Source organism: Alexandromys fortis, unplaced genomic scaffold (assembly GCF_014885135.2).
Source record: "Alexandromys fortis isolate MF-2015 unplaced genomic scaffold, M_Fortis_MF-2015_v1.1 scaffold_70, whole genome shotgun sequence".
NCBI classification, from domain to species: domain Eukaryota; kingdom Metazoa; phylum Chordata; class Mammalia; order Rodentia; family Cricetidae; genus Alexandromys; species Alexandromys fortis.
The window spans coordinates 2,911,037-2,934,500 of NW_026067955.1; the positions used below are offsets into that span (position 1 = coordinate 2,911,037).

The window sequence follows — 23,464 nt, forward strand, 5'->3', positions numbered from 1 at the left end:
GTGACAGAATATTGTATACATAATAAATAAATAAATAAATAAATATTTTTAAAGAGTGCTTATGGGGAGCTAAGGTGAAGCAGCAACAAGTTCGCTCTGGAAGAATGAGGATTTGAATTAAAATATATGCCCATGCTGGGTGGTGGTGGCGCACGCCTTTAATCCCAGCACTTGGGAGGCAGAGGCAGGCAGATCTCTGTGAGTTCTGGTCTACAGAGTGAGTGTCAGGACAGACTCCAAAGCTGCACAGAGAAATCCTGTCTCAAAAATAAACAAAAATACACATCTTAAAAAAAAAAAAGTCTGGGGGGCTAGAGAGATGGCTCAGTGGTTAAGAGCATTGCCTGCTCTTCCAAAGGTCCTGAGTTTAATTCCCAGCAACCACATGGTGGCTCACAACCATCTGTAATGAGGTCTGGTGCCCTCTTCTGGCCTTCAGGCATACATGCAGAAAGAATATTGTATACATAATAAATAAATAGATATTTTTTTTTAAAAAAAAGTCTGGGGCTGAAGAGATGGCTTAGCAGTTATGAGCACTTACTGCTTTTGCAGAGGACTGGTGTTCAGTTCTCAGTGCCCACAACGCGACTCCAGTTGTTTTGCTTCAGTTCCAGAGAATCCAATGCCCTCTTTTGGCCTCCAAGGACAGTAGACAATCTTGTATTGCACATACATAAATTGCAGGCTTTTAAAATACTCATACACTATATATATGCGTGATCATGGTCACAGCAGTAGCCTTGCACTATGGAGGGAAAAGAGACTGAAACATCACTGGGACTTGCTAGCCTCTAGACTAGGCTCTAGGTTCAAGGAATAAGACAGAAAGAGGTAGAGCAAGACACCTGAAATCCTCCTTTGGCCTCTGATACACATAGGGATATTCATTGCCATGGACAGGTGGATGCATACACACACACACACACACACAGCTCATGGGATTTTTATTTTAAAATAAATACCTTTTAAAATATTATATAAGCATTTGGGCCCTTAGTGAAGATGTCATGTATGTTTAAAAAATGTTTTTGGGAAAAAAGTTTTTGTTTCTTAATTATAGACCACTTTTTATAGACTGTAGAGGAATTTACAAGGCTTGTCTGAGCTATAGAACTTTTTTTTTTTAAAGAGTTGTTATTTCTTTGAATGTGCTTGCTTTTTTGTAAGCTTTATGCGAGATATAACAATGAACAGATGGCAGTTTGGTATCAAGAAGCTTAAGTTGAAATCCTAGTTCCACTGTTTTAAGACTTGTATTTTATCAATTTTTTGTTTGTTTGTTTTGTTTTTCAAGACAGGGTTTCTCTGTAGCTTTGGAGCCTGTCCTGGAACTAGCTCTTGTAGACCAGGTTGAACTCGAACTCACAGAGATCCTCCTGTCTCTTTGAGTAAAGGCTTTCACCTCCACTGCCTATCAAATGATTTAATTTGTCAGGTTTTTGTATTTTATATTCAAGATGAGGAATTGGGATATGTGGCTCAGTAGTAGTGTTGCCTAGCATAGGTCCAGCCAGAAGTTTGATACCTTGTACTGCTCCCCCAAATACACACCAAAGTTAAAATAGATTACTACATAGGAAAAGTATATAAAGCTTAAGAGGATACATGAATATTACTAGAACATCTGATTTCTATCTTACCTTTATTTTGCTTTAAAAACAGACCCCAGAGAGCGAAGATGAGATTCTGGGCCAAAGGGAAACAAGGAGAGAAGAAGACTACTAGAGTAAAACCTGCTCCCCAGTCAGAGGTCTCATCACTCTTTCCTGGCTCAGATGGGACATCTGCTAATCCCTTTTCAGATGGTAAAAATGGACAAAGAATAGAGCTTCTTTAATTTCTATTACTCACTCTGAAAGTGTGCCGTGCCTTTCCTCTTCATAATGACAATTCCCCTTGGAATGATATGTTAATGAGATGGGACTAGTGTTGGTAAATGCTTCCTTTCTTAGTAAAGCAAGGCATACTCTACTTGTATGAGAAGCTCCAAGAATACCTGGTGTAGAACAGTGAAGCAAACCACTTCAGTGATGATGAGTCTTGAACTAACCTTTGTCTTCTTTTTTGGTAATGCTAGGGTTTGAACCCACAGCCTTGTGCATGCTGATGAGCACTCTACCCATTGAGCTGCATCCCAGCCCTAATCATTGTTTTCTAAATTGTAAAGGTTTAACCTAGATTCACTTATATCATAAATACAGAATATCCTTAGTAATTCATAGCATTAGCTCACAGCACTATTACAGTGCTATGTAAACCATAATAATGTGATGATATATATATATATATATATATATATATATATATAAAATCTATTGATTTTTTTTTTAGAACAGTTTTTCTTGTTTTGCTGTGATTATTATTCTTGGTTTGTAGGTGAGAACACCAAAGTACAAGTTGGTATCTATTTACACATATTGAAATGAGAAGATTTGGATTTGAGTCAAGGCATTCGAACTCCAGAATTACTGCTTTTTTGTTGTTGTTGCTATTGTTTTGTTTTTCTTGTGTTTTTTTTTTTGTTTTTGTTTTGTGTTTTGTTTTTAGGATAAGTTCTCTCTGTAGCTTTGACTGTATAGATTAGAACTGTATAGGATCAGGCTGGTTTTGAACTCAACAGAGATCTGCCTTTTTCTTTCTTGGGTGTGGGATTAAAGGAATGCACCACCACACTCAGAGAGAATCACATTCTTTTTTTAAAAGAAGTCTTACACTGTAACCTAGGTGGCCTTGAATTTGAGACAGTCCTGACTCCAGCTTGGCAAGGTGTTCCCATTCTTAGCCATTGTAATAGTTGTGAGGTATTTACCATGTTAGTTACCTTCATCATTACTATGGCAAAATACCTTATCAAATCAATTCTTAAAATGAAGGATCTTCAGCCTGTTCTACAGAGAGAGCTCCAAGACAGCCAAATTCTGTACTTTTTCTAACCTTGACTCTGGGAAAACTTAATTGCCTCCATTGCATTACTCAAATGTTCATTTTTTAATATTATAAACATCATTTTCAGTTATTATATTCTAATATAATTCCTCCCAAAAGGAGTGATAAGGCTCATTAACTGAAAATACACATATAAGCAGATGTCATTTATATAAGAGCAAAAGCAAGCCAGGTGAGCTACTTGATTCCCTAACAAATTGTTAACTATTAACAGACAGTATTGCTGATGGGTTCATGGATGTAAACTGTAATAAAAGTTGTAATTATCAAATTCTCCTTGTTAGTTGGACTTAACATTTAACTGGATGCTCCTTCAAACAAGTCTAACAAAGTTACAGCTGGATGAGCAGCATTTAATATGCTAGTTTGTTCATCTTTGGTACTAAGTGTTTTTACATTAAGGATGAAGATTTTCAGTATTTTTTTTAACTAAGTATATCTTTTTCCTTTACCTGGTTTGAATTATAGAATTAACTCAGTATCACCCAACACCTCCTTTGAGCCCAGAACTGCCTGGGAGTTCCCGAAAAGAGTTCAAAGAGAATAAGGAGCCTTCTCCAAAAGCAAAGCGCAAAAGAGGTGTGAAAATCAGCAACGTGGCTTTGGATTCTATGCATTGGCAAAATGACTCTGTCCAAATCATAGCAAGTGCCAGTGATTTAAAAAGTATGGATGAATTTCTTCTGAAAAAGGTACACTTTGCTTGCTGAGTTAGCCTTCGAGCAGATTTGACTTGAGAACGCTTGTGTATACAGGATAGGCTGTTGTGAAAAGACGTGTTAAAATTTCTTTAATAACAGTCATTGAAGGTTTAGATAATAGGAAATGCACAGACAGAATTTAAAGTTTTAGTCTCCACTGTGATTTCATAATTGTCATATATGAAGGTGAAGTTTATTGTATATTTGTAGTAAAAAAAGTAGTTGTGTTAAAAAACTATAGAATCAACATGTTAGAAGGGAACTTATGTGATCTGGTATACTGTCCTTTTCTTAAGCTCTAAGATGACCAGTGGCTTGTAATTTTAGAAGAGTCATTGCTTAAGAGACATTTCAACCATTGCATTTATATCTTTTTGATGAGTTGTTAATTTTTCTGTGATTGGTCCCTAGATGAATGACCTAGATAATGAAGACAGCAAGAAGGATACATTAGTGGATGTCGTATTTAAAAAAGCCCTGAAAGAATTTCGGCAGAATATCTTCAGCTCTTACTCATCTGCATTGGCGGTAAGCTAAGACCATGTTAGGAGATATTCACGGTTCAGCATAGCCTGGAATTTTAATCAGCTATAAAGTCAGACTCAAGGGTGCAATTCTTAGAACTTGCTCAATTACTATGTTACTTCAATTGTTAGGACTTGCTTAATTACTGTATTAGTTTAACTGGTCTTTTACTCATACTTAGTAGTTTATATTGCCTACATTTTATACTATAGTGGGTCTTTGCAAATACTACAGAGCATCTTGAACTGGTTCATTTATAAACTATGTTGAGCTCCTAACCTATCCTGCGTACAAGTTGAATCAGTCTTTAAGAATGTCTTTATAGGGGCTGGAGAGGTGGCACAGGGGTTAAGAAGCTGCTCTTCCAGAGGACCTGAGTTCAGTTCCAGCACCCACCTGGCAGTTCACAACTGGCTGTAACTTCTGTTCCAGGGAATCTGACACCCTCACACAGACATACATGCAGACAAAAGACCAACGTACATAAAATATAAATAAATAATTAAAAAAAATGTCTTTATAAAACTTAACTCTTTTTTTTTTTTTTTTTTTTGGTTTTTCAAGGCAGAGTTTCTCTGTAGCTTTGGAGCCTGTCCTGGAACTAGCTCTTGTAGACTAGGCTGGCCTGGAACTCACAGAGATCCGCCTGCCTCTGCCTCCTGAGTGCTGGGATAAAGGTGTGTGCCACCACCGCCGGGCTCCAAGATAACTTCTTTTTTTTTATATATTTCTATTATTATCATAATTTATTTTTTAAGATAGGCTCTCACTGTGTTCCCTGGCTGGCCTGGAACTCCCAGAGATCTATCTGCCTCCCAAGTGCTGGGATTAAAGGTGTGAGGTACCACACCCAAAGATAACTTCTTATAACCCCTTATGAAAGTAAAATATTTCTAATAGAAAAGTGTCTAACTTATCAGCTAATTTTATAAGTTATTGTCTGTTTTGAAGTAGTCTGATGCTAGTAGTTAAGTCATGATTCCCAAGGATTTCATAGTCTAAGGATGAATTTTAAAACCCATAATACTAATTAATCAAAATAATTAGTGCCACGAAAATCTAGATACTGTTCAAATTTTCTTCAGATTCTGACACTCTATTTCTACATAGAATTTTAATAAAGCAGTCCTATCCCTGAATTTTTCAGACAAAATTAAATGTTCACTATTTAATGCCTGTATTGTTTGTAGAATACTTCGTTTTGCTTAATAACAATTCATATCTGCCATTGTTAGTATTATTCTACATTGCCTCAAGTTTCAAAGTTAAGGTAGTGGATGAAAATTTAGAAGAGTTTAAGAAGTGATTTTTTTTTCCTAACCATTAGGAACCATCCCAAAGTAAAACAAGATCCTTATTACTATCATAAAAAATGATTATATGAAAAGCCTGTTTAAACAAGTATCCTAAGGATGTGATAGATTTGGAATTTTTGTTTTCTCATTGAATTCACTTTGGTTCTTTTTTGTTTGTTTGTTTTGTTTTTCGAGACAGGATCTCTTTATGTAACAGCTCTGGCTATCCTAGAACATGCTTCATTGGTCAGGTTGTCCTTGAATTCATAGAGATCCACCTGCCTCTGCCTCAGGAGAGCTGGGTTAAAGGCGTGTGCTACCACTGCCTGGTTTGCCTTGGTTCTTAACTAGTTTTGTTGCTGCTTTTCTTAAACATAGCCTACCATAGTGAATGTACCCAGTGATTGTCACCACAGTGGCCTCTAAGAACTCACCATGCACGTAGTTTCTTTTTTTTTTTTAATAATTTATTTTTATTTTGTGCCCGTTGGTGTTTCCTGCATATATGTCTATGTGAGGGTGTTGGATCCTGGAATTATAGATAATTGTGAACTGCCATGTGGGTGCTGGGAATTGAACCCAGGTCCCCTGGAAAAGAAGTCAGTGCTCTTAACTGCTGAACCATCTCTCCAGCCCCACATGTAGATTCTTGAATATAGTATTGATTATGTAAGAATAAGAAATCTAGGAACTTGAGAGGTAGTTCAGTGGATAAGAACATTTGTTGCACAAACATGAAGACATGAGTTTGGATCTCCAGCACCCACTTTAAAGCTGAGTGTGGCTGCACACATCTGTAGCCCTCATTTTGGGGGCCAGAAGCATTGAGACCAGGAGGTATGAACATTACTGGAGAATACTGGCCAGTCAGTGTGGCCAAAAAATGTAAGCTCCAGGTTCAGTGAGAGATCCTGTCTAATGATGACAAGGCAGATAATAACACAGTAGGACTTCCAGTGTTGTCCTCTGGCTTCCACAGGATAGCACACAGATGTGCAACTGCCTATATACATGCATGACCACACTCTGCATACAAAACCACACACATGAGGATGAAGAGACTATGAAGATTAATATAATAAATCCAATTTTGGAATTGACTAAGATGGAATTATAGAATTTTCTAGGCTTCTTAGACTTGTCCTGTTTTGTTAAATTATAATTCATAGCTGGGTGTGTTGGCACATGACTTTAATCCTGACACTCAATAGACAGAGGCAGGCAGATTTCTGTGAGCCTAAGGGAAGCCTGATCTGCTTGTTGAGTTCCAATGTAGCCAGGACTACATAGAGAGACAGTTTCAAAAAACAAACAAAATTCTTAATATACTTTAGGACTACTTCAGTAGAATATCAGCTAGAAATTGAAATGTGACCCTGTTTATTTTATTTAAAGTGTACACAGTGGAAATCCTCAAGTTCACAAACAAGATGAACCAGCTTGGAAATCTAAATTTGCAGGGCCGGGCCAACGAGAGGTAAGTATTGGATCTTGTTTATCTTTTAATTAAGATAGCTGTACCTTATTTTTGAGGTTACTCTTCTTGTAGGTAGAACACCATATCTGCCTGTTTATTCCCAGGTGAATTTAGAGAAAGAAGCTATATAAAACTAAGCCTTTTATAACTAGGAAGGTATGTACTAGGCAAGGAATGGTGTCTAAAAAATAGAAATTGTATAAAAGAGAGAAGTCACTAAGACAAAAAAGGACAGTTTGTTCAGGTGACTTTGGTGAGACCTGTGGCAGTGAAGGGTGACTTAGTTCACTATGGAGAATAGTGCAGACTTAGCTTCCATCGTTATCTGTTCACAGTAATGTGTATGGATTCTCTTTGGTCATCCCTGTTACTTCTGCTAATGAACAGGGCATGGTTGGGGTGGAGGGAAGTTTCCAGACTTTCATGAGCCCTCTTTCATTGGCATCTTCTCCCAAATTACAAAGACAAAACATTGTTGTGTTATTTGTTTTATCATTTGGTCAAGCAGGTTGCCAGACCGGCCCATAAAAAGAAAGCTCGAATGGCGCGGACGCGCTCCGATTTCTTGACTAGAGGTACTTTTCCCGATGGGGAGGGGGATACAGAGGAAGATGATTACGATGACATTATTGAGCCCCTTCTCTCCCTTGACCAAGCTTCTCACTCTGAGCTAGGGCCTGTATCCAGCCTGGGTCAGGCCTCTCACAGTGACTCCGAAATGGTAATATTTGCAGCAATAAGAAAAACAGCAAGCAGATCTTCTCCGAATAGTCTTTGCTAATCTAAAGCTAACCTTCACAGCTTTTTTCCATTTAATGGCTTGTACATGAGAAGCCTCAGTGAACACAGCAACAAAAGCTAAGTCTAATAGTACTCAAATAAGGGCACTTTAACTGTACATAGCAAGTGATACTTCACACAAAAGTAGAATTTAAATTAGTACTGACAAAGAAATGTTGTTTATTATACCTTAAAGGGTCTAGAGTAGGAATCCTTAGTTTTTTTATTTTTGCTTTTGTAAAGGTCCAAATAATAAATATTGTAGACTTCACAGATCATAATCTCTGTTGCTTGCAGCTCTCTACCTTGAAAGCAATCACAGACAACAAAATAAAAATGGGCAAGATTTTTCTAGTAAATATGCAGAACCAGGCAATGAACTGTGTTTGACTTCCTGGTCAGAGTTTATTGACCTGGTATATAGAGTAAGATACCTTTTAAATAAATTCAGACTTTAACTGAAAGATTATTCACTTAAAAATTAGGGGTAGGGGAGCTTTTAAAGCTGCTACCCTCTCCTTTATGTTCAGTAATAGAAAAGATACATGTATTTTATAAATTTTAATTAGGTGTGGTGGAACACAATTATCTCAAGTTCAAGGCCAGCTTGAACTGTATTGTGAGACCATGTCTCCAAAAACCAAAAATTAAGATGCGTGACCAACGCATTTAGAAGGCTGAGGCATGAGAATTGCCATAGTTTAAGCCAACACAAACCTACATAGTTGAAGGCCAGGCCAGACTAGAAAGTAAAACCCTGTCTTAAAAACACTAAAGGAAACAAGCATGTGCAAGCAAGGCTCTCACCTGATCTCCAGCAAAGCCCAGACATCAGTAATTTAATGAACAAAATGTGTCATCCCAGAGCAACCCAACCAAGTAGAAGGCTATGTATGGTGTGAATTTGTATTAATCAGAAATTACAACATTAGAGTTGAGTTTGATTTACTATACTCATTTGACTTAAAATAACTATATTATCTTCTGAACCAAAATTAGGTTAAACATGTTACATGTGTTATTGTATTTATAGATATCTTAGGGTAACAAGTTTCATTCTTGGGGCTCTGGAATAATGGCTTAGTAGGTAAAGTGCTTGCTGCTTGATTTCCTGAGTTTAGACCCTTAGTCTCCATATAAAAAGCCAAGCATGCTGGTATGAGCCCTTAATCTCAAAGCTGAGAGGCAGAGATAGAAGAATCCTATGGTCTATGTGGGGTACTCAGCTTTACCAAATGGCTAAGCTTCAGTTTCAGTGTCTGTCTTAAAACAAAACAAAACAAAACAAAAAACAAAACCAACACACACACACACACACACACACACAAACTGACCTCATATAGCCAAACATGGTTACTTAATGCCTTTAATCCTAGCTCTCGGGTGGCAGAGGCCACCTTAGTCTATATACCAAATGTCAGGCCATCCAGGGTTACATAGTGAGACCCTGTCTAGAAAAAGTAGAGTGATAGAGGAAAACATGCACGTGTGCATGCACGTGCACGCGCGCGCACACACTTTATTCTGATTGTTCTGGGAAATGAATAGCAGAGATCCTAACCAATCTAATAGGAACTAAAAACATTATGGGTTATGAAATAGTTTTTCATTTACCTAAATAAATTGACTCTTCAATCTTTAATAACTTCACTTTGGAAGATTTTTAAGATGATCTATAAGTCATTACTATTTGAGGTTTGAACTGTTATTAAGATGTTTGAATCATGTTTAGACCTAGTTAGTTAGAATTTCTCCAAATTTCTAAAATATTTTGATTGTATTTTTCTCACATGGACGACTAGGCTCAGTTTTTAGTAGTAACATTGATATTCCGTAGAGAGCAAAACAAAGACAGGGCCGGGCGGTGGTGGCGCACGCCTTTAATCCCAGGCAGAGGCAGAGGCAGGCGGATCTCTGTGAGTTCGAGGTCAGCCTTGTCTACAAGAGCTAGTTCCTGAACAGGAGCCAAAAAGCTACAGAGAAACCCTGTCTCAAAAATCCTAAAAAACAAAAAACAAAGAGAAAAAAAAAAGCATGGCATGCTCCCTGTTAAAACAAAATGAGTTATAAACATGAAGATTGCAGAAGTTGGAAATGGGGCTGGAGAGATGGCTCAGAGGTTAAGAAAACTGACTGCTGTTCCAGAGGTCCTGAGTTCAATTCCCAGCAACCACATGATGGCTCACATCCATCTATAATGAGATCTGGTGCCCAGAACACTATATACACAATAAATAAATTAAAAAAAAAGAAGTTGGAAATGATCTGTACTCTTTTGTTAATGTGTATAAGTAGAGCTCAGATCTCTTGACTGTAGGATTAGTAATTATTATAAAGGTGCCCTATATTTGAGTTATGTTTACTGAAATACATATGTATATAATAATTAAACTGAAAATTTTATAGTGGAACAAATCTTACTGAAAATACAACTTCATCTAGTTCATACAGATTTTTGTTTATAGAAGAACTTAGCTATAACTGCTACTTTGTTCCTGAGAGTTTCTTTTGTAACAATCCTTAGTTCTTTCGGTGATAGAACATTATTCACACTGGGAGCTCTTGCTGGGATAAACCAGGGAGTTAGGCTTTCTGCTTGGAGCTTTTGGCTCCTTTTGGTATTGTAGCCTCTGTTCACCTGCTTGACAGTCACTGCATGCCGGTAGTTGTAGAGCACCTTCTTGTACAGTGTGTTAGTCACCTCTAGCTTTCTTACTATCCTGTTTATCCTGTTTTAGGAACAGGTGGTGGTGCTGGTTTCTAGTGGATGCTTGCATGAAGCAGCTTTGCTTTGTAGAATAAGCTAGTACTTACTTACTGGAATGGGGGTGTGGAGGGGGGGAGGAGTGGTTTTAAGATGTATCTGTTGATCCTGAAAAATGTGTCATATTCTAACATTTTCTGAAACTGTGATGATGAATCTTACTGTTTATAAGGGGAATTTATTGCATCCTCAAAATACACATTTTTTAAAAAGATAGACTGAGTTTATTGGGCACATGAATTTCTAAAAACTTGATTTTCTCCTCCCGACAAAAAGATGTTATCAATATTTGCTAAGCAAGAAACATTGCATTAAGTTTTAGCAGAAATGGCCAGCTTCTCTTTTTAGCTGTAAAGTTACTGATCTTATAGGATTAGAAACAATTGCAAATTGGTCATCTAAAGGAAATTTGAGGTAAACATTACATCTCAAGATGGTTAATTAGCAATGACTGATGCTGTAGGGGTAGGTAGTTAGTAGTGACGGTTCCTGCCTCTGTGACTGTCATGCTTTTTTTGTAAAACTTCTGTTTCAGACCGCCTTTTAAACACCCTGTGAACTATTCTCCCTTGGTTTGTATGTCTGTCACATTGGTATTTACCCAAGAAGATAAGAAGAGCATATTCTACTGAGCTACATTTTAAAGATGACTTTTTGTTTCCGTGTTTAGTTTTTCAATATGTGTTCTAGATGGTAAATTAGTAAAGTTGTTTACTTTTCTTTCTGTGAGATTAGTATAGGAAACCTACATTTTTATATAGTTTTTCTGCTATTACCTAGATTTAAGCCACCTTAAAATGTATCTCTTGATCCTAAAAATGTGTCATATTCTAACAGTTTCTGAAACTGTGGTGATGAATCTTACTATTTATAAAGGGGAATTTAGTGCATCCTCAAAATACACATTTTTTTTTAAAAGGTAGATTTGAGTTTATTGGGCACATGAATTTCTAAAAACTTGATTTTCTCCTCCCTGCTTTAAGCCTGCTATTGTGGCATAATTTCTTGCTAAGTTTTTTTCTTTCTTTAGGGAAGTTGTTTTTACAACATATTCTCTAATGCAATACATTTTGGTAAACTTCATTTTTTTATTTTTTATAAAGGTATACATTTCATCCAACTTTAAATATTTACATGTAAGTCTGGAACATAATTTCTTATGATTTTTTTTAAGCAGCTTTTTTTTTTGAGTGATTACTTCCTTCCTCCTTGTTTTTAAGACAGTGTCTTAAAACTGGCCTGAAACTTGCTATAGTAGACTATGCTGGCCTGGAAATTCTAGGAATCCCTATATTAAGTTATATGTTCTGAAAAAGAAAAAAGTCTGTTTCCTTAGTGCTAGTATTAAAGGCTTGCACTACTACACCCAATTGTCTATTTCTTATTTTATAGATCTGTGATTATTTTTAAGTTAGCTGTGTTCTAGATTGCCATAACTATAACAAAACTACCTAAAGTAACAACAGATCATTGGCTCTGTTGCTTTGCTTCTTTGACAAGGTAGTAGTATATCTTTATGGTTGCCAAAAAAGGGAGGACGGGATGTACCTTTTCGAGCATGGCCCACTAACCTAGTTCTTCCCACTGTGTTGCCTTCACATGAATTTATTAATGGGCTGATCTATTGATAAGGTCAGAGCCCTAATGATGTAGTCCCCTTGTACCTTCCACAAGCCTTATATCTGAAAATTGTTGCTTTGAGATCCTAAGCAAAAACCTCTGAGAGCCACACCAATTCCAAACTATAGCACTAGTCCTTATCTAGATCTTTTCCAAAGTAGAATTTTTATTATGTCTATTTTTTAATTTTCTGTTTCATTGGTTTATGCTTTTATGTTTATATATGTAATATGTATAACTGGTGGAATTTATTGTTTTCTGTTTTCTTTGTTATCTAATATGATTAGTTTTGTGAATATGCCGCACATTATTTGATAAAAAGTATTCTGTTCAGAGTGTATAGTTTCAAAATATGACCCACAATGCCTACCCTCTTTGTTACATTGTCTTCAATGTCTTCATTATGTTTTATATACTGATCTGTCTCAGGCTGAAAACGGTAGGCTAAATCTTCTATTCCTTCATAATTGTGACTTTAGTATTTAAAGAAGCACTTTATCACATTTAGTGCTTCTTTAGTTATTGTTAATGTTTTTCCTTATCACTTTCATTTGTTTTATATACTTTTGCTTAGCCTTTTATTTTATTTTCACTTAAATGTTTTCCATTAAGTATAGTTGAGTCCTATTTTGAATAAATTTGGAAGTATTTTTCTTTCATGGATAAGTCAAGTCTTTATTATTGATTTAATAGGTCAGTTATAACTTTTTATTTTTTACAGAACTATACCACCATATCCAACTTAGTCAATTTTCAATAAGTAATATCTAATTAATTAACACCCGTGACACAGCTATCAATCATTTTGCTCTCCTCTTATTATGTCTGTTTTGAGAGCTTTTTTCTTTGTCAGAACATGTAATTTAATAATATTTTGCTCTAAATCCCAATTTTGTATTCACCTTTGATCTAAATTTATTTGCTTAGATGAAACTTTTCTAGCAGGCAGCAGGTAGGAAGGACTTAAAGATACTCAGTTTTCTGACTTCTTTCTGTAGCCTGGATATTTGAGGAACCATATTAAATCTGTGATTCAGGGACTGTAGAAATGCCTCAGCGATTTGAGAGCATTGGATGTTCTTGTACCTGCATGGTGGCTCACAACCCTCCATAACCCCAGTTCTAGGATATTCTGCAGGCTTGCACATTGTGCACATAGCATGCACACAAGCAAAACATTCATATACATGAAATAAAACATGCATATACATAAAGTAAATCTAATTTTTAATTAATAAATCTGTGATTTAGATTTTATTGAAAATACTGTCTTATTGATATCTTTATGTAGTGTTGTCTATTGCCATTTCAATGCTTTTGTATTGAATTATTTGATCTTAGTTTAGAAGTTCTCAGACTTCTTTTCTGATATAGAATATGATTTCAAGTTGATCATTAGAGATTAGTGATCCATTGTACCTATACTAGGCTCTTTCTGTAAATTCTTGTCTTACCTTTGTTTTGAAAAGTTATCTTTATGATTTTTATTAGCCAGGTTTCACTATTTTATTTCTCTTGTTTAGGAACTTCAGGTATTAGTGGGTTTTTTGTTTTGTTTTGTTGTAGGTTTTTCCCTTCTTCTTGCCTGTCTAGTTTTACCTCTGACAATTTTTGCTTTTTCATATTTGTTTTATATCTTATTTTCCCAATTAAAATTTTGTGGATTTCTTTCTTTCTTAGGTATCTTGTAAGTTATTTTTAAGTGAATTTTATCTTCTATTAGTTACATCATTTGTTTGTTGATATAGTTAATACATGTTTACTCAGTACTCGCCCTTTACTTATCTTCCTCCAACCTCTTCCACCACCATTCCCACTTTCTACATTTTATGCCTTTTTTTTGTAACCCTCTGATTTTTAACCATTACTGTATCTGGAGGTTTCTCTCCCACCCGTTAGTTCCCGAATAACCTCTCAGACTTAATAAGCCTGAGATAATTGGCCAAAGAGTTTTGTAATTAATATTAACTAGTTCTTACAACTTAACCCATTTCTGTTATTCTATATTTTACCACAAGACTTGTGGCCCATTACCTCATTTTTTTTTTCTTCTCCTGCAACTGCTGGAACTGCTGGTGCCCCCTCCAGACTCCACCTTCTTTCTCCCTGTATCTCTGCTTGGATTGCCCACCTGGCTCTATTCTGCCTGGCTATCGGCCAAGTCAGCTTCTTTATTAACCAGTGGTAATAAAACATACTCATAGCACACAGACTGTCTTTGTGGCCCCAAGTTTGAAACTATTTTGTGCACTACTGAAGATAATGTCCTTTCTTTAGAGCTTATCAGTTGGAAATGGTTCAGCATGGAGGGATTGGGCCCCATAAATGACCCCCATCTATGTTAGGTTTACAGGCCCAGTGCAGGCAACTACTGCTTTGCAGTGGTAGGGGGCATGCCTGAAGTAAGCATTTTACAGTCTTTTTTTTTTTTTTTTTTTTTTTTTTTTTTTTTTTTTTTTTTTTTTGTTTTTCGAGACAGGGTTTCTCTGTGGCTTTGGAGCCTGTCCTGGAACTAGCTCTGTAGACCAGGCTGGTCTCGAACTCACAGAGATCCGCCTGTCTCTGCCTCCCAAGTGCTGGGATTAAAGGCGCGCCACCACCACCAGGCCCAGTCTTCTTCCTTATGGTGTACTACTCCTTGTGTAATGTTCCTCGAACCTTAGATGGGATGTTATAAATGTCCTGTTCCGGGTTGAGCTGTCAACTATCATTTATTCTAAGCCTCTTGAGTGGCAAGGAGACTTTCTAATCACCACTGTTCACTGCAAAGAGAAGCTTCTCTGATTATTGATGAGAATAGCATTTGTCTATGGAAATATTTAGAATGCAATTGTCTTGTCAGTTAAAAAACAGGTCTTCACTCACTCACCTGTGACCGCAGGCTTTTTTTTAAGATAGGTTTTATTTATTCATTTGTTCATTTATTAATATATTATGTATACAGGGTTCTGCCTGCATGACAGAAGAGGGCATTATAGGTGGTGTGTGCCACCATGTGGTTGCTGGGACTTGAACTCAGGATCCTGGAAGAGTAGCCAGTGCTCTTAACCTCTGAGCCATCTCTCCAGCCCAAGACAGGTTTTTATTACATAGATAGATCTGGATTGTAATAGACCAGGCTGGCCTTAAACTCATAGAGATCCTCCTGCCTCTGTCTCCCAGTCATGGGTTCTTGACCAGACTTACAGTACCAGATGTGTACTCTCTCCAATGGAGCAGAGAGCTTTTGTAGTGTTAGAAGGTGCTGTGCATGCTGCTGAGGTAGATACAGCATTAGAAGTCTTATCCAGTTGTGAACCCTAAGAACTACAGTGCCAGCTTCCAGATAAGATGTGCCCACTGTTGTAATACTGACACATATGTTATGGATTGTAATGACTGAGTTGTTTTGATTCTTATTTTGGTTCTGACTTGATATGCATTTGCTTTATTATTGTACCTTTGTATAGGTGTTGTATGTTTTAATTGATTCATTTTATATATTTGTGTTGAACCTCCTCTCCATCTGTGTAACATAGTTTTGCTATGGAAAGCCTGTTCTTGTTTGGTGATTAAAGCAATGTTTTATTTCCCTTCTCTTTTAACCGTTTAGATTCTGGATTTTTAGCTTTCTCTTTATAATTCATTCTTCAAAGGGAATTTCTTTTCATCCTTTTGCAGATTTACTTTCCTCTAGAAGTAATGACTTAAACAGTTAGGTTCTTTATTTTCTGAGGCAGAAGTTTCACTCTGTAGCTAAGGCTGGTCAGGTTCACAGTTCTCCAGTCTTGACCTCTCCAGAACTGAGATTCCAAGTATGAACTACTATACTCAGCTTCTCTTTTTGATTTCCAACTCCAGGTATCCAGGTAGATCTTTTCTTTGTGCTGTTTTTTTTTTTTTTAAGCTGAGTTTATTCTTGTAAACGTTTATGGTTAATTTCTGGGATCATGTATCACTATCAGTTTTTCTGACTGGGTAATTTGAAGTTTGAGTGCATTCTTTTGCAATTGTTTACTAGGTTTTTATGTATTTTTATTCTTCTTTGATAGTTTTTTGAGAGTGTCACTATATATTTAAACAACATGAGGAGTTTATAGGTTGAATATCTTAAAATATTACTTTTTCGCCTTCTAGCAATTATACTTGTCTGGGAATATAAGACCATTTTGTCTTGAGTTTCCTCTTCAGTTCTACAATTTACTAATAGTAAACTTGTGCCATTATTTAAAATAGCATTTACCAGATATCAGAAATATAAGAGGGGACCAAGAGTGGCACACAGCTCTACTTCTAGCACTCATGAAGCAGAAGCAGGTGAATCTCTGTATGTTCCAGACCAGCCTGACTTATGTAGTGAGTTCCATGCCGGCAAGGGCTACATAGTGAGTCCCTAATTTAAAATAATGGGGCTGGTTCCAGGACAGCCAATGCTGTTACACAGAGAAAACAAAACAAAATAAAATAATGCAGCTGGAAAGATGGCTTAGTAGTTCTTGTATTGCTCTTGCAAAAAACATATTCAGTTCCCAACACCTTTGTTAAGCCTCTAACCACTGATTATAAGTCCAGCTCCAGGAGCATCTCACACATTTCCAGACACTGCACTCACTTCACAAACCCACACTCACACACAAGAAAACAACTGAAAGTATGTGTATATAGGCATCTTCTAGGGCTAGCACCAACAGTGGCTTGGTGGGTGTAGTTTTCCATATAAGAGGCCTTAGTGGATGACCCCAATGTGGTAGAGCACCTCTTCAAAAGGATTTACTACATCAGCTGTCATTGGCCCAGTTGGATCAGAGTCCACCTTGATAAAAAAAATATCTAGACAGTTTAAATTTTTTCAGTTCATGCCACCATTCTAGGCCACCTTCTCTTCTTTCTTCTACAGAGAAGGAAAAAAATTTAGGTTTATTATTCATATACTAGAAGAAAAGGCCTTATATTCAAAGTGTCGTTCTACTCTGGTCTGATTTCCTAGCACAAAATTCATGTTTCTCTGAATCCTCCTAGAGCCACGGAACACAGTCACCATAGCACTACTGAATTTCCGAATAGCCGTCGAACAGCAAAGTCTCAGCCTTCCGAGTACCCTCTGTATTTTGGTGTTTGTGTGTGTCACACACGTTGGTGCCTGTGTGCCCTTGAGTGGAGCATAGCCAGTAACTCTAGGTGTTGATCTTCAGTTGTGGTCCACATTAAATTTTGTGAGGGAGTTCTTTAATTGGGGTTGAAATTCACTGATGTGTGGGGCTTGCTGGCTAGCAAGCACCAGCAATCAGCCAGTCGCTGCCTTTTCCAGTGTACCTGTCTGGTGTATCATCATCGTCGTTGTCATCATCAGGTATTTAGGTTCTGGAGCTAGAGCTCAGGTCCTCATGCTTACTTGGAAAGCACTTTATGGACCTGAGGATCTCTCAAGCCTATAATTTCTTTTTTCTTTTTTTCTTTTAGTGTCTACATCTTATAACCAGCCATCTTCAGTTCTATTCTATAGCTATGCCAGCATGTATATTCTGTATCCCAAGCAAGACTAAACAGTAAACCTATGGATTAGCAGTATGTATGAATTTGGACCAAAAATAAAGTCTCCACATTATTTTTCTGGGAAAAAAAACTATGTACACACACACACACACACACACACACACACACGAGATAAATGCCCATGTAATTCTAGAGTTAGACTGACATTTGAGTTTAAAGTTCTTTTGAGGAACATAGTTATAGGTAGTGAATATATTCTTTTAAATCACATATTAAGTGCTACCTTTTTATCTTTAAAATTGTATGATTGGATGCTATTGACTAGATAATTGGTTTATTACCATTATTTATTAAAGTTATTTATAAATGAGGTCTAGTACATACAGTGACCTTTACAGATCTTCATGGGACAGTGTGTTCTTTTGAGGGATATGTACAAAACTATGAAACATACGATTCAATTGTCAAGATTTCTGTAATGACAATTTTCTCATGTTTCTACTCAAGTTTTCCTCACACTACTCTTAAACAACCACTCATTATTCTAGAACTTCTTAGAAATATAATTAATTAGTATATAACAGGAAAAATTCTTTTTTAAAACTGATATTGAGGTTTCATATCTGGAATTTTGACTCTTTTACATAAATTTTTGCTCTCCATTTCTCTTTTTCATCATGTAGAGTACAGTTATAATTACTATTTTAATATCCTTCTAATTGAAAAACTTTTCAGTCAGTGTAAATGGCTTGATTTTTCTTGTTCTGGAGCACATATTTCTACTTCTTTATATTTCTTTTTATAATTGTGAGTTTTTTCTAGTTAGTTGAAGTATCTTTCTCCCGATTAGTATTCTATATAGTATGGTTTTTCTGGTAATGTTCTAGAGCTTTGTTCTGGAAACAGTTTGATTTTTTTTTTCGGGCCTTTCAAAATCAGTAGACCCAGTCAGTATTCAATGGAGGGTAATTATTCTTGACTTCTGAGGCAAGTTCATCTGTGTACTCAGCAGCCTGTGCAGCATAGAGTCAGTTCCTGGCTCTTGAGCCCTGACATCATTACTAACTTTATCTTTAATCATTTCAGGTGGTTCTATTCTTGGTTTTGGGTTGTTTTCACATATAATAGTGTTGATTATTACTAATCCAGATATGCAAAGGGAACCTTTTCTAGATCTCCAGATTTCTTCTGTTATTCATCTCTGTTATTTGGTCACTAGTTACTTTGTTTGCCATGAACGTTTATACTCATTTCCCCTGGGTCTCCCTCTCTGTGTCACAGCACAGAAACCAGTAGTAATACACTGAGGTAGTAAGCTGAGGCAGGTATAAGTTACCTACTTTTCTTTCTTACCAGTTGTCTTCAAAACTGTTTTCTGTCTGTTTTTATCCCTTAAATGCGGATTTACTGCACTCTATATTAGCCACAGACATCTGTTTTTAACAACTCTATTTTCTGTTTCTGTGCCATAGTCAAGCATATCAAAAGGCTAAGGGATATTTTAACAGATGAAATACAAGAATATTACTTGAATAAGTAACAAGAATCTCAGAACTGATTTGTCCTTAGAGGAGTACATTAATTGCTAAATGAAATTGAAGTCCTTGTTTGATAACATAATTGTTTATAATTTAGAACATAGGTGATCCTTTAGTTTTTATTCAGTGTGGCCGGCCTAGCTTTTTTGTTTGTTTTTTCAAGACAAGGTTTCTCTGTAGCTTTGGAGCCTGTCCTGGAGCTAGCTCTTGTAGACCAGGCTGGCTTTGAACTCACAGAGATCCACCTGCCTCTGCCTACCGAGTGCTGGGGTTAAAGGCAGGCGCCACCACCGCCTGGCCGGCCTAGCTTTTTTAAACTTTGAATGGACATAACAATAATCTATAACCTATAAAAAGGATCCCCACCTTAAGGCACAAATTAAGAGGTATAGAAAAATAATATTCCGTGTTATCTTATTTCTCAGCCTCATATTCTTTTAAATTTGTCTTTGAATGGTCTTGACCATTTTCCTAAGTTACCAGATGAAAGTCTTGCTAAATTGCCAGGAAATGTGAACTGACAGTTGCTGAGTTGTAATTCAGTCATGCTATCATGTGTTTACTTGGCTTTAAGTCTGTCTCATGTGTAATTCCTACAGACATCACAACGATTTTCTTCAGTTGATGAGCAAGCAAAGCTCCATAAGGCTATGTCTCAAGGAGAGATTACAAAATTGGCAGTAAGACAGAAGTCTTCAGATTTGGACATAAGGTATGATGTTTATAAAAAAAAAATAGGAATAACTAATTTCAATGATTTTATTTAATTTATATACTGAGTTTTTAATTAAAGTTATTTGCTTTAATTTACAATTTACAATCAGGTTCTTTATTTCTCTTTGTATACTAAGCCATGAATTCATAGAACATGGACTCCAGCAACTAACCTTTCTGTTAGTTCTCATACATTATGACATTATGCTTCTCTTAGTAGAGCAGGCTGGTGCTTCAGTTGGCTTCCTTTTTTTTTCCCCTGATCATTTCCCTTCATCTGTTTCAAGAAGCTTTTTCCAGGAGTGCTTAGTAGATTCAATCCTCATCAACTCTCTTTGCAAGAATCTGGCCCTTATCTTGTTTACAGTGATGCCCTTGACATGCTAAAGTATATCTTCCTGTTTTAACACAGCAATCTTGTAAGGCATTTCTTTTTGAACAGTGCTCACTCCCTTGTTGTCTACATTATTACCCTCCCTGTTCTTTAAGGAAAGGTCTAGAGAACACAGAGCAGGTGCTGCTCCTCCTCTTCCCCTCCGTGTTTGTCATTTTCATGAGTCACTGGAATATGGCTTTTGCTTTAATTTTCAGGAAATGAGTAATTGCATTTCCAAGTACATAATAGCATATACTGAGCTTTATCTTGTGTGGGTAGTAGCAGTGTATTTTGGGGGAAATTTCTTAATCATTATATGACTTACAATAATATATTGTAAAAGAAGAGAGATTAAATAGGATGAGATTGCTATCTTCTATCTTTGGACTTGTAATGTATTCTGCACTAAGTGCTTTAGGAAAATACTTTCAAAAAAGAATTTTCTTCTCTTTAAAAGTGCTTATGGGGAGGGGGCTGGAGAGATGGCTCAGTGGTTAAGAGCATTGCCTGCTCTTCCAAAGGTCCTGAGTTAAATTCCCAGCAACCACATGGTGGCTCACAACCATCTGTAATGAGGTCTGGTGCCCTCTTCTGGCCTTCAGGCATACATGCAGAAAGAATATTGTATACATAATAAATAAATAGATATTTTTTTTTAAAAAAAAGTCTGGGGCTGAAGAGATGGCTTAGCAGTTATGAGCACTTACTGCTTTTGCAGAGGACTGGTGTTCAGTTCTCAGTGCCCACAACGCGACTCCAGTTGTTTTGCTTCAGTTCCAGAGAATCCAATGCCCTCTTTTGGCCTCCAAGGACAGTAGACAATCTTGTATTGCACATACATAAATTGCAGGCTTTTAAAATACTCATACACTATATATATGCGTGATCATGGTCACAGCAGTAGCCTTGCACTATGGAGGGAAAAGAGACTGAAACATCACTGGGACTTGCTAGCCTCTAGACTAGGCTCTAGGTTCAAGGAATAAGACAGAAAGAGGTAGAGCAAGACACCTGAAATCCTCCTTTGGCCTCTGATACACATAGGGATATTCATTGCCATGGACAGGTGGATGCATACACACACACACACACACACAGCTCATGGGATTTTTATTTTAAAATAAATACCTTTTAAAATATTATATAAGCATTTGGGCCCTTAGTGAAGATGTCATGTATGTTTAAAAAATGTTTTTGGGAAAAAAGTTTTTGTTTCTTAATTATAGACCACTTTTTATAGACTGTAGAGGAATTTACAAGGCTTGTCTGAGCTATAGAACTTTTTTTTTTTAAAGAGTTGTTATTTCTTTGAATGTGCTTGCTTTTTTGTAAGCTTTATGCGAGATATAACAATGAACAGATGGCAGTTTGGTATCAAGAAGCTTAAGTTGAAATCCTAGTTCCACTGTTTTAAGACTTGTATTTTATCAATTTTTTGTTTGTTTGTTTTGTTTTTCAAGACAGGGTTTCTCTGTAGCTTTGGAGCCTGTCCTGGAACTAGCTCTTGTAGACCAGGTTGAACTCGAACTCACAGAGATCCTCCTGTCTCTTTGAGTAAAGGCTTTCACCTCCACTGCCTATCAAATGATTTAATTTGTCAGGTTTTTGTATTTTATATTCAAGATGAGGAATTGGGATATGTGGCTCAGTAGTAGTGTTGCCTAGCATAGGTCCAGCCAGAAGTTTGATACCTTGTACTGCTCCCCCAAATACACACCAAAGTTAAAATAGATTACTACATAGGAAAAGTATATAAAGCTTAAGAGGATACATGAATATTACTAGAACATCTGATTTCTATCTTACCTTTATTTTGCTTTAAAAACAGACCCCAGAGAGCGAAGATGAGATTCTGGGCCAAAGGGAAACAAGGAGAGAAGAAGACTACTAGAGTAAAACCTGCTCCCCAGTCAGAGGTCTCATCACTCTTTCCTGGCTCAGATGGGACATCTGCTAATCCCTTTTCAGATGGTAAAAATGGACAAAGAATAGAGCTTCTTTAATTTCTATTACTCACTCTGAAAGTGTGCCGTGCCTTTCCTCTTCATAATGACAATTCCCCTTGGAATGATATGTTAATGAGATGGGACTAGTGTTGGTAAATGCTTCCTTTCTTAGTAAAGCAAGGCATACTCTACTTGTATGAGAAGCTCCAAGAATACCTGGTGTAGAACAGTGAAGCAAACCACTTCAGTGATGATGAGTCTTGAACTAACCTTTGTCTTCTTTTTTGGTAATGCTAGGGTTTGAACCCACAGCCTTGTGCATGCTGATGAGCACTCTACCCATTGAGCTGCATCCCAGCCCTAATCATTGTTTTCTAAATTGTAAAGGTTTAACCTAGATTCACTTATATCATAAATACAGAATATCCTTAGTAATTCATAGCATTAGCTCACAGCACTATTACAGTGCTATGTAAACCATAATAATGTGATGATATATATATATATATATATATATATATATATATAAAATCTATTGATTTTTTTTTTAGAACAGTTTTTCTTGTTTTGCTGTGATTATTATTCTTGGTTTGTAGGTGAGAACACCAAAGTACAAGTTGGTATCTATTTACACATATTGAAATGAGAAGATTTGGATTTGAGTCAAGGCATTCGAACTCCAGAATTACTGCTTTTTTGTTGTTGTTGCTATTGTTTTGTTTTTCTTGTGTTTTTTTTTTTGTTTTTGTTTTGTGTTTTGTTTTTAGGATAAGTTCTCTCTGTAGCTTTGACTGTATAGATTAGAACTGTATAGGATCAGGCTGGTTTTGAACTCAACAGAGATCTGCCTTTTTCTTTCTTGGGTGTGGGATTAAAGGAATGCACCACCACACTCAGAGAGAATCACATTCTTTTTTTAAAAGAAGTCTTACACTGTAACCTAGGTGGCCTTGAATTTGAGACAGTCCTGACTCCAGCTTGGCAAGGTGTTCCCATTCTTAGCCATTGTAATAGTTGTGAGGTATTTACCATGTTAGTTACCTTCATCATTACTATGGCAAAATACCTTATCAAATCAATTCTTAAAATGAAGGATCTTCAGCCTGTTCTACAGAGAGAGCTCCAAGACAGCCAAATTCTGTACTTTTTCTAACCTTGACTCTGGGAAAACTTAATTGCCTCCATTGCATTACTCAAATGTTCATTTTTTAATATTATAAACATCATTTTCAGTTATTATATTCTAATATAATTCCTCCCAAAAGGAGTGATAAGGCTCATTAACTGAAAATACACATATAAGCAGA

The 23,464-nt window shown here is 36.5% G+C and overlaps 1 protein-coding gene across 4 annotated transcripts in view; it reads left to right on the forward strand.

Moving 5' to 3' along the window:
• Myo9a (myosin IXA) overlaps nucleotides 1–23,464 on the forward strand; it is a 202,770-nt gene that overhangs the window by 139,993 nt on the left and 39,313 nt on the right. For 2 of the 4 annotated variants that reach the window (XM_050151883.1, XM_050151881.1), the window contains 4 exons: nucleotides 6,866–6,947; nucleotides 7,453–7,668; nucleotides 19,721–19,833; nucleotides 22,040–22,182. In XM_050151883.1, coding sequence (XP_050007840.1) covers nucleotides 6,866–6,947; nucleotides 7,453–7,668; nucleotides 19,721–19,833; nucleotides 22,040–22,182 — 554 coding nt within the window. The remainder of the gene's footprint in view (nucleotides 1–6,865; nucleotides 6,948–7,452; nucleotides 7,669–19,720; nucleotides 19,834–22,039; nucleotides 22,183–23,464) is intronic. The other 2 variants (XM_050151882.1, XM_050151884.1) reach the window with 2 other exon arrangements.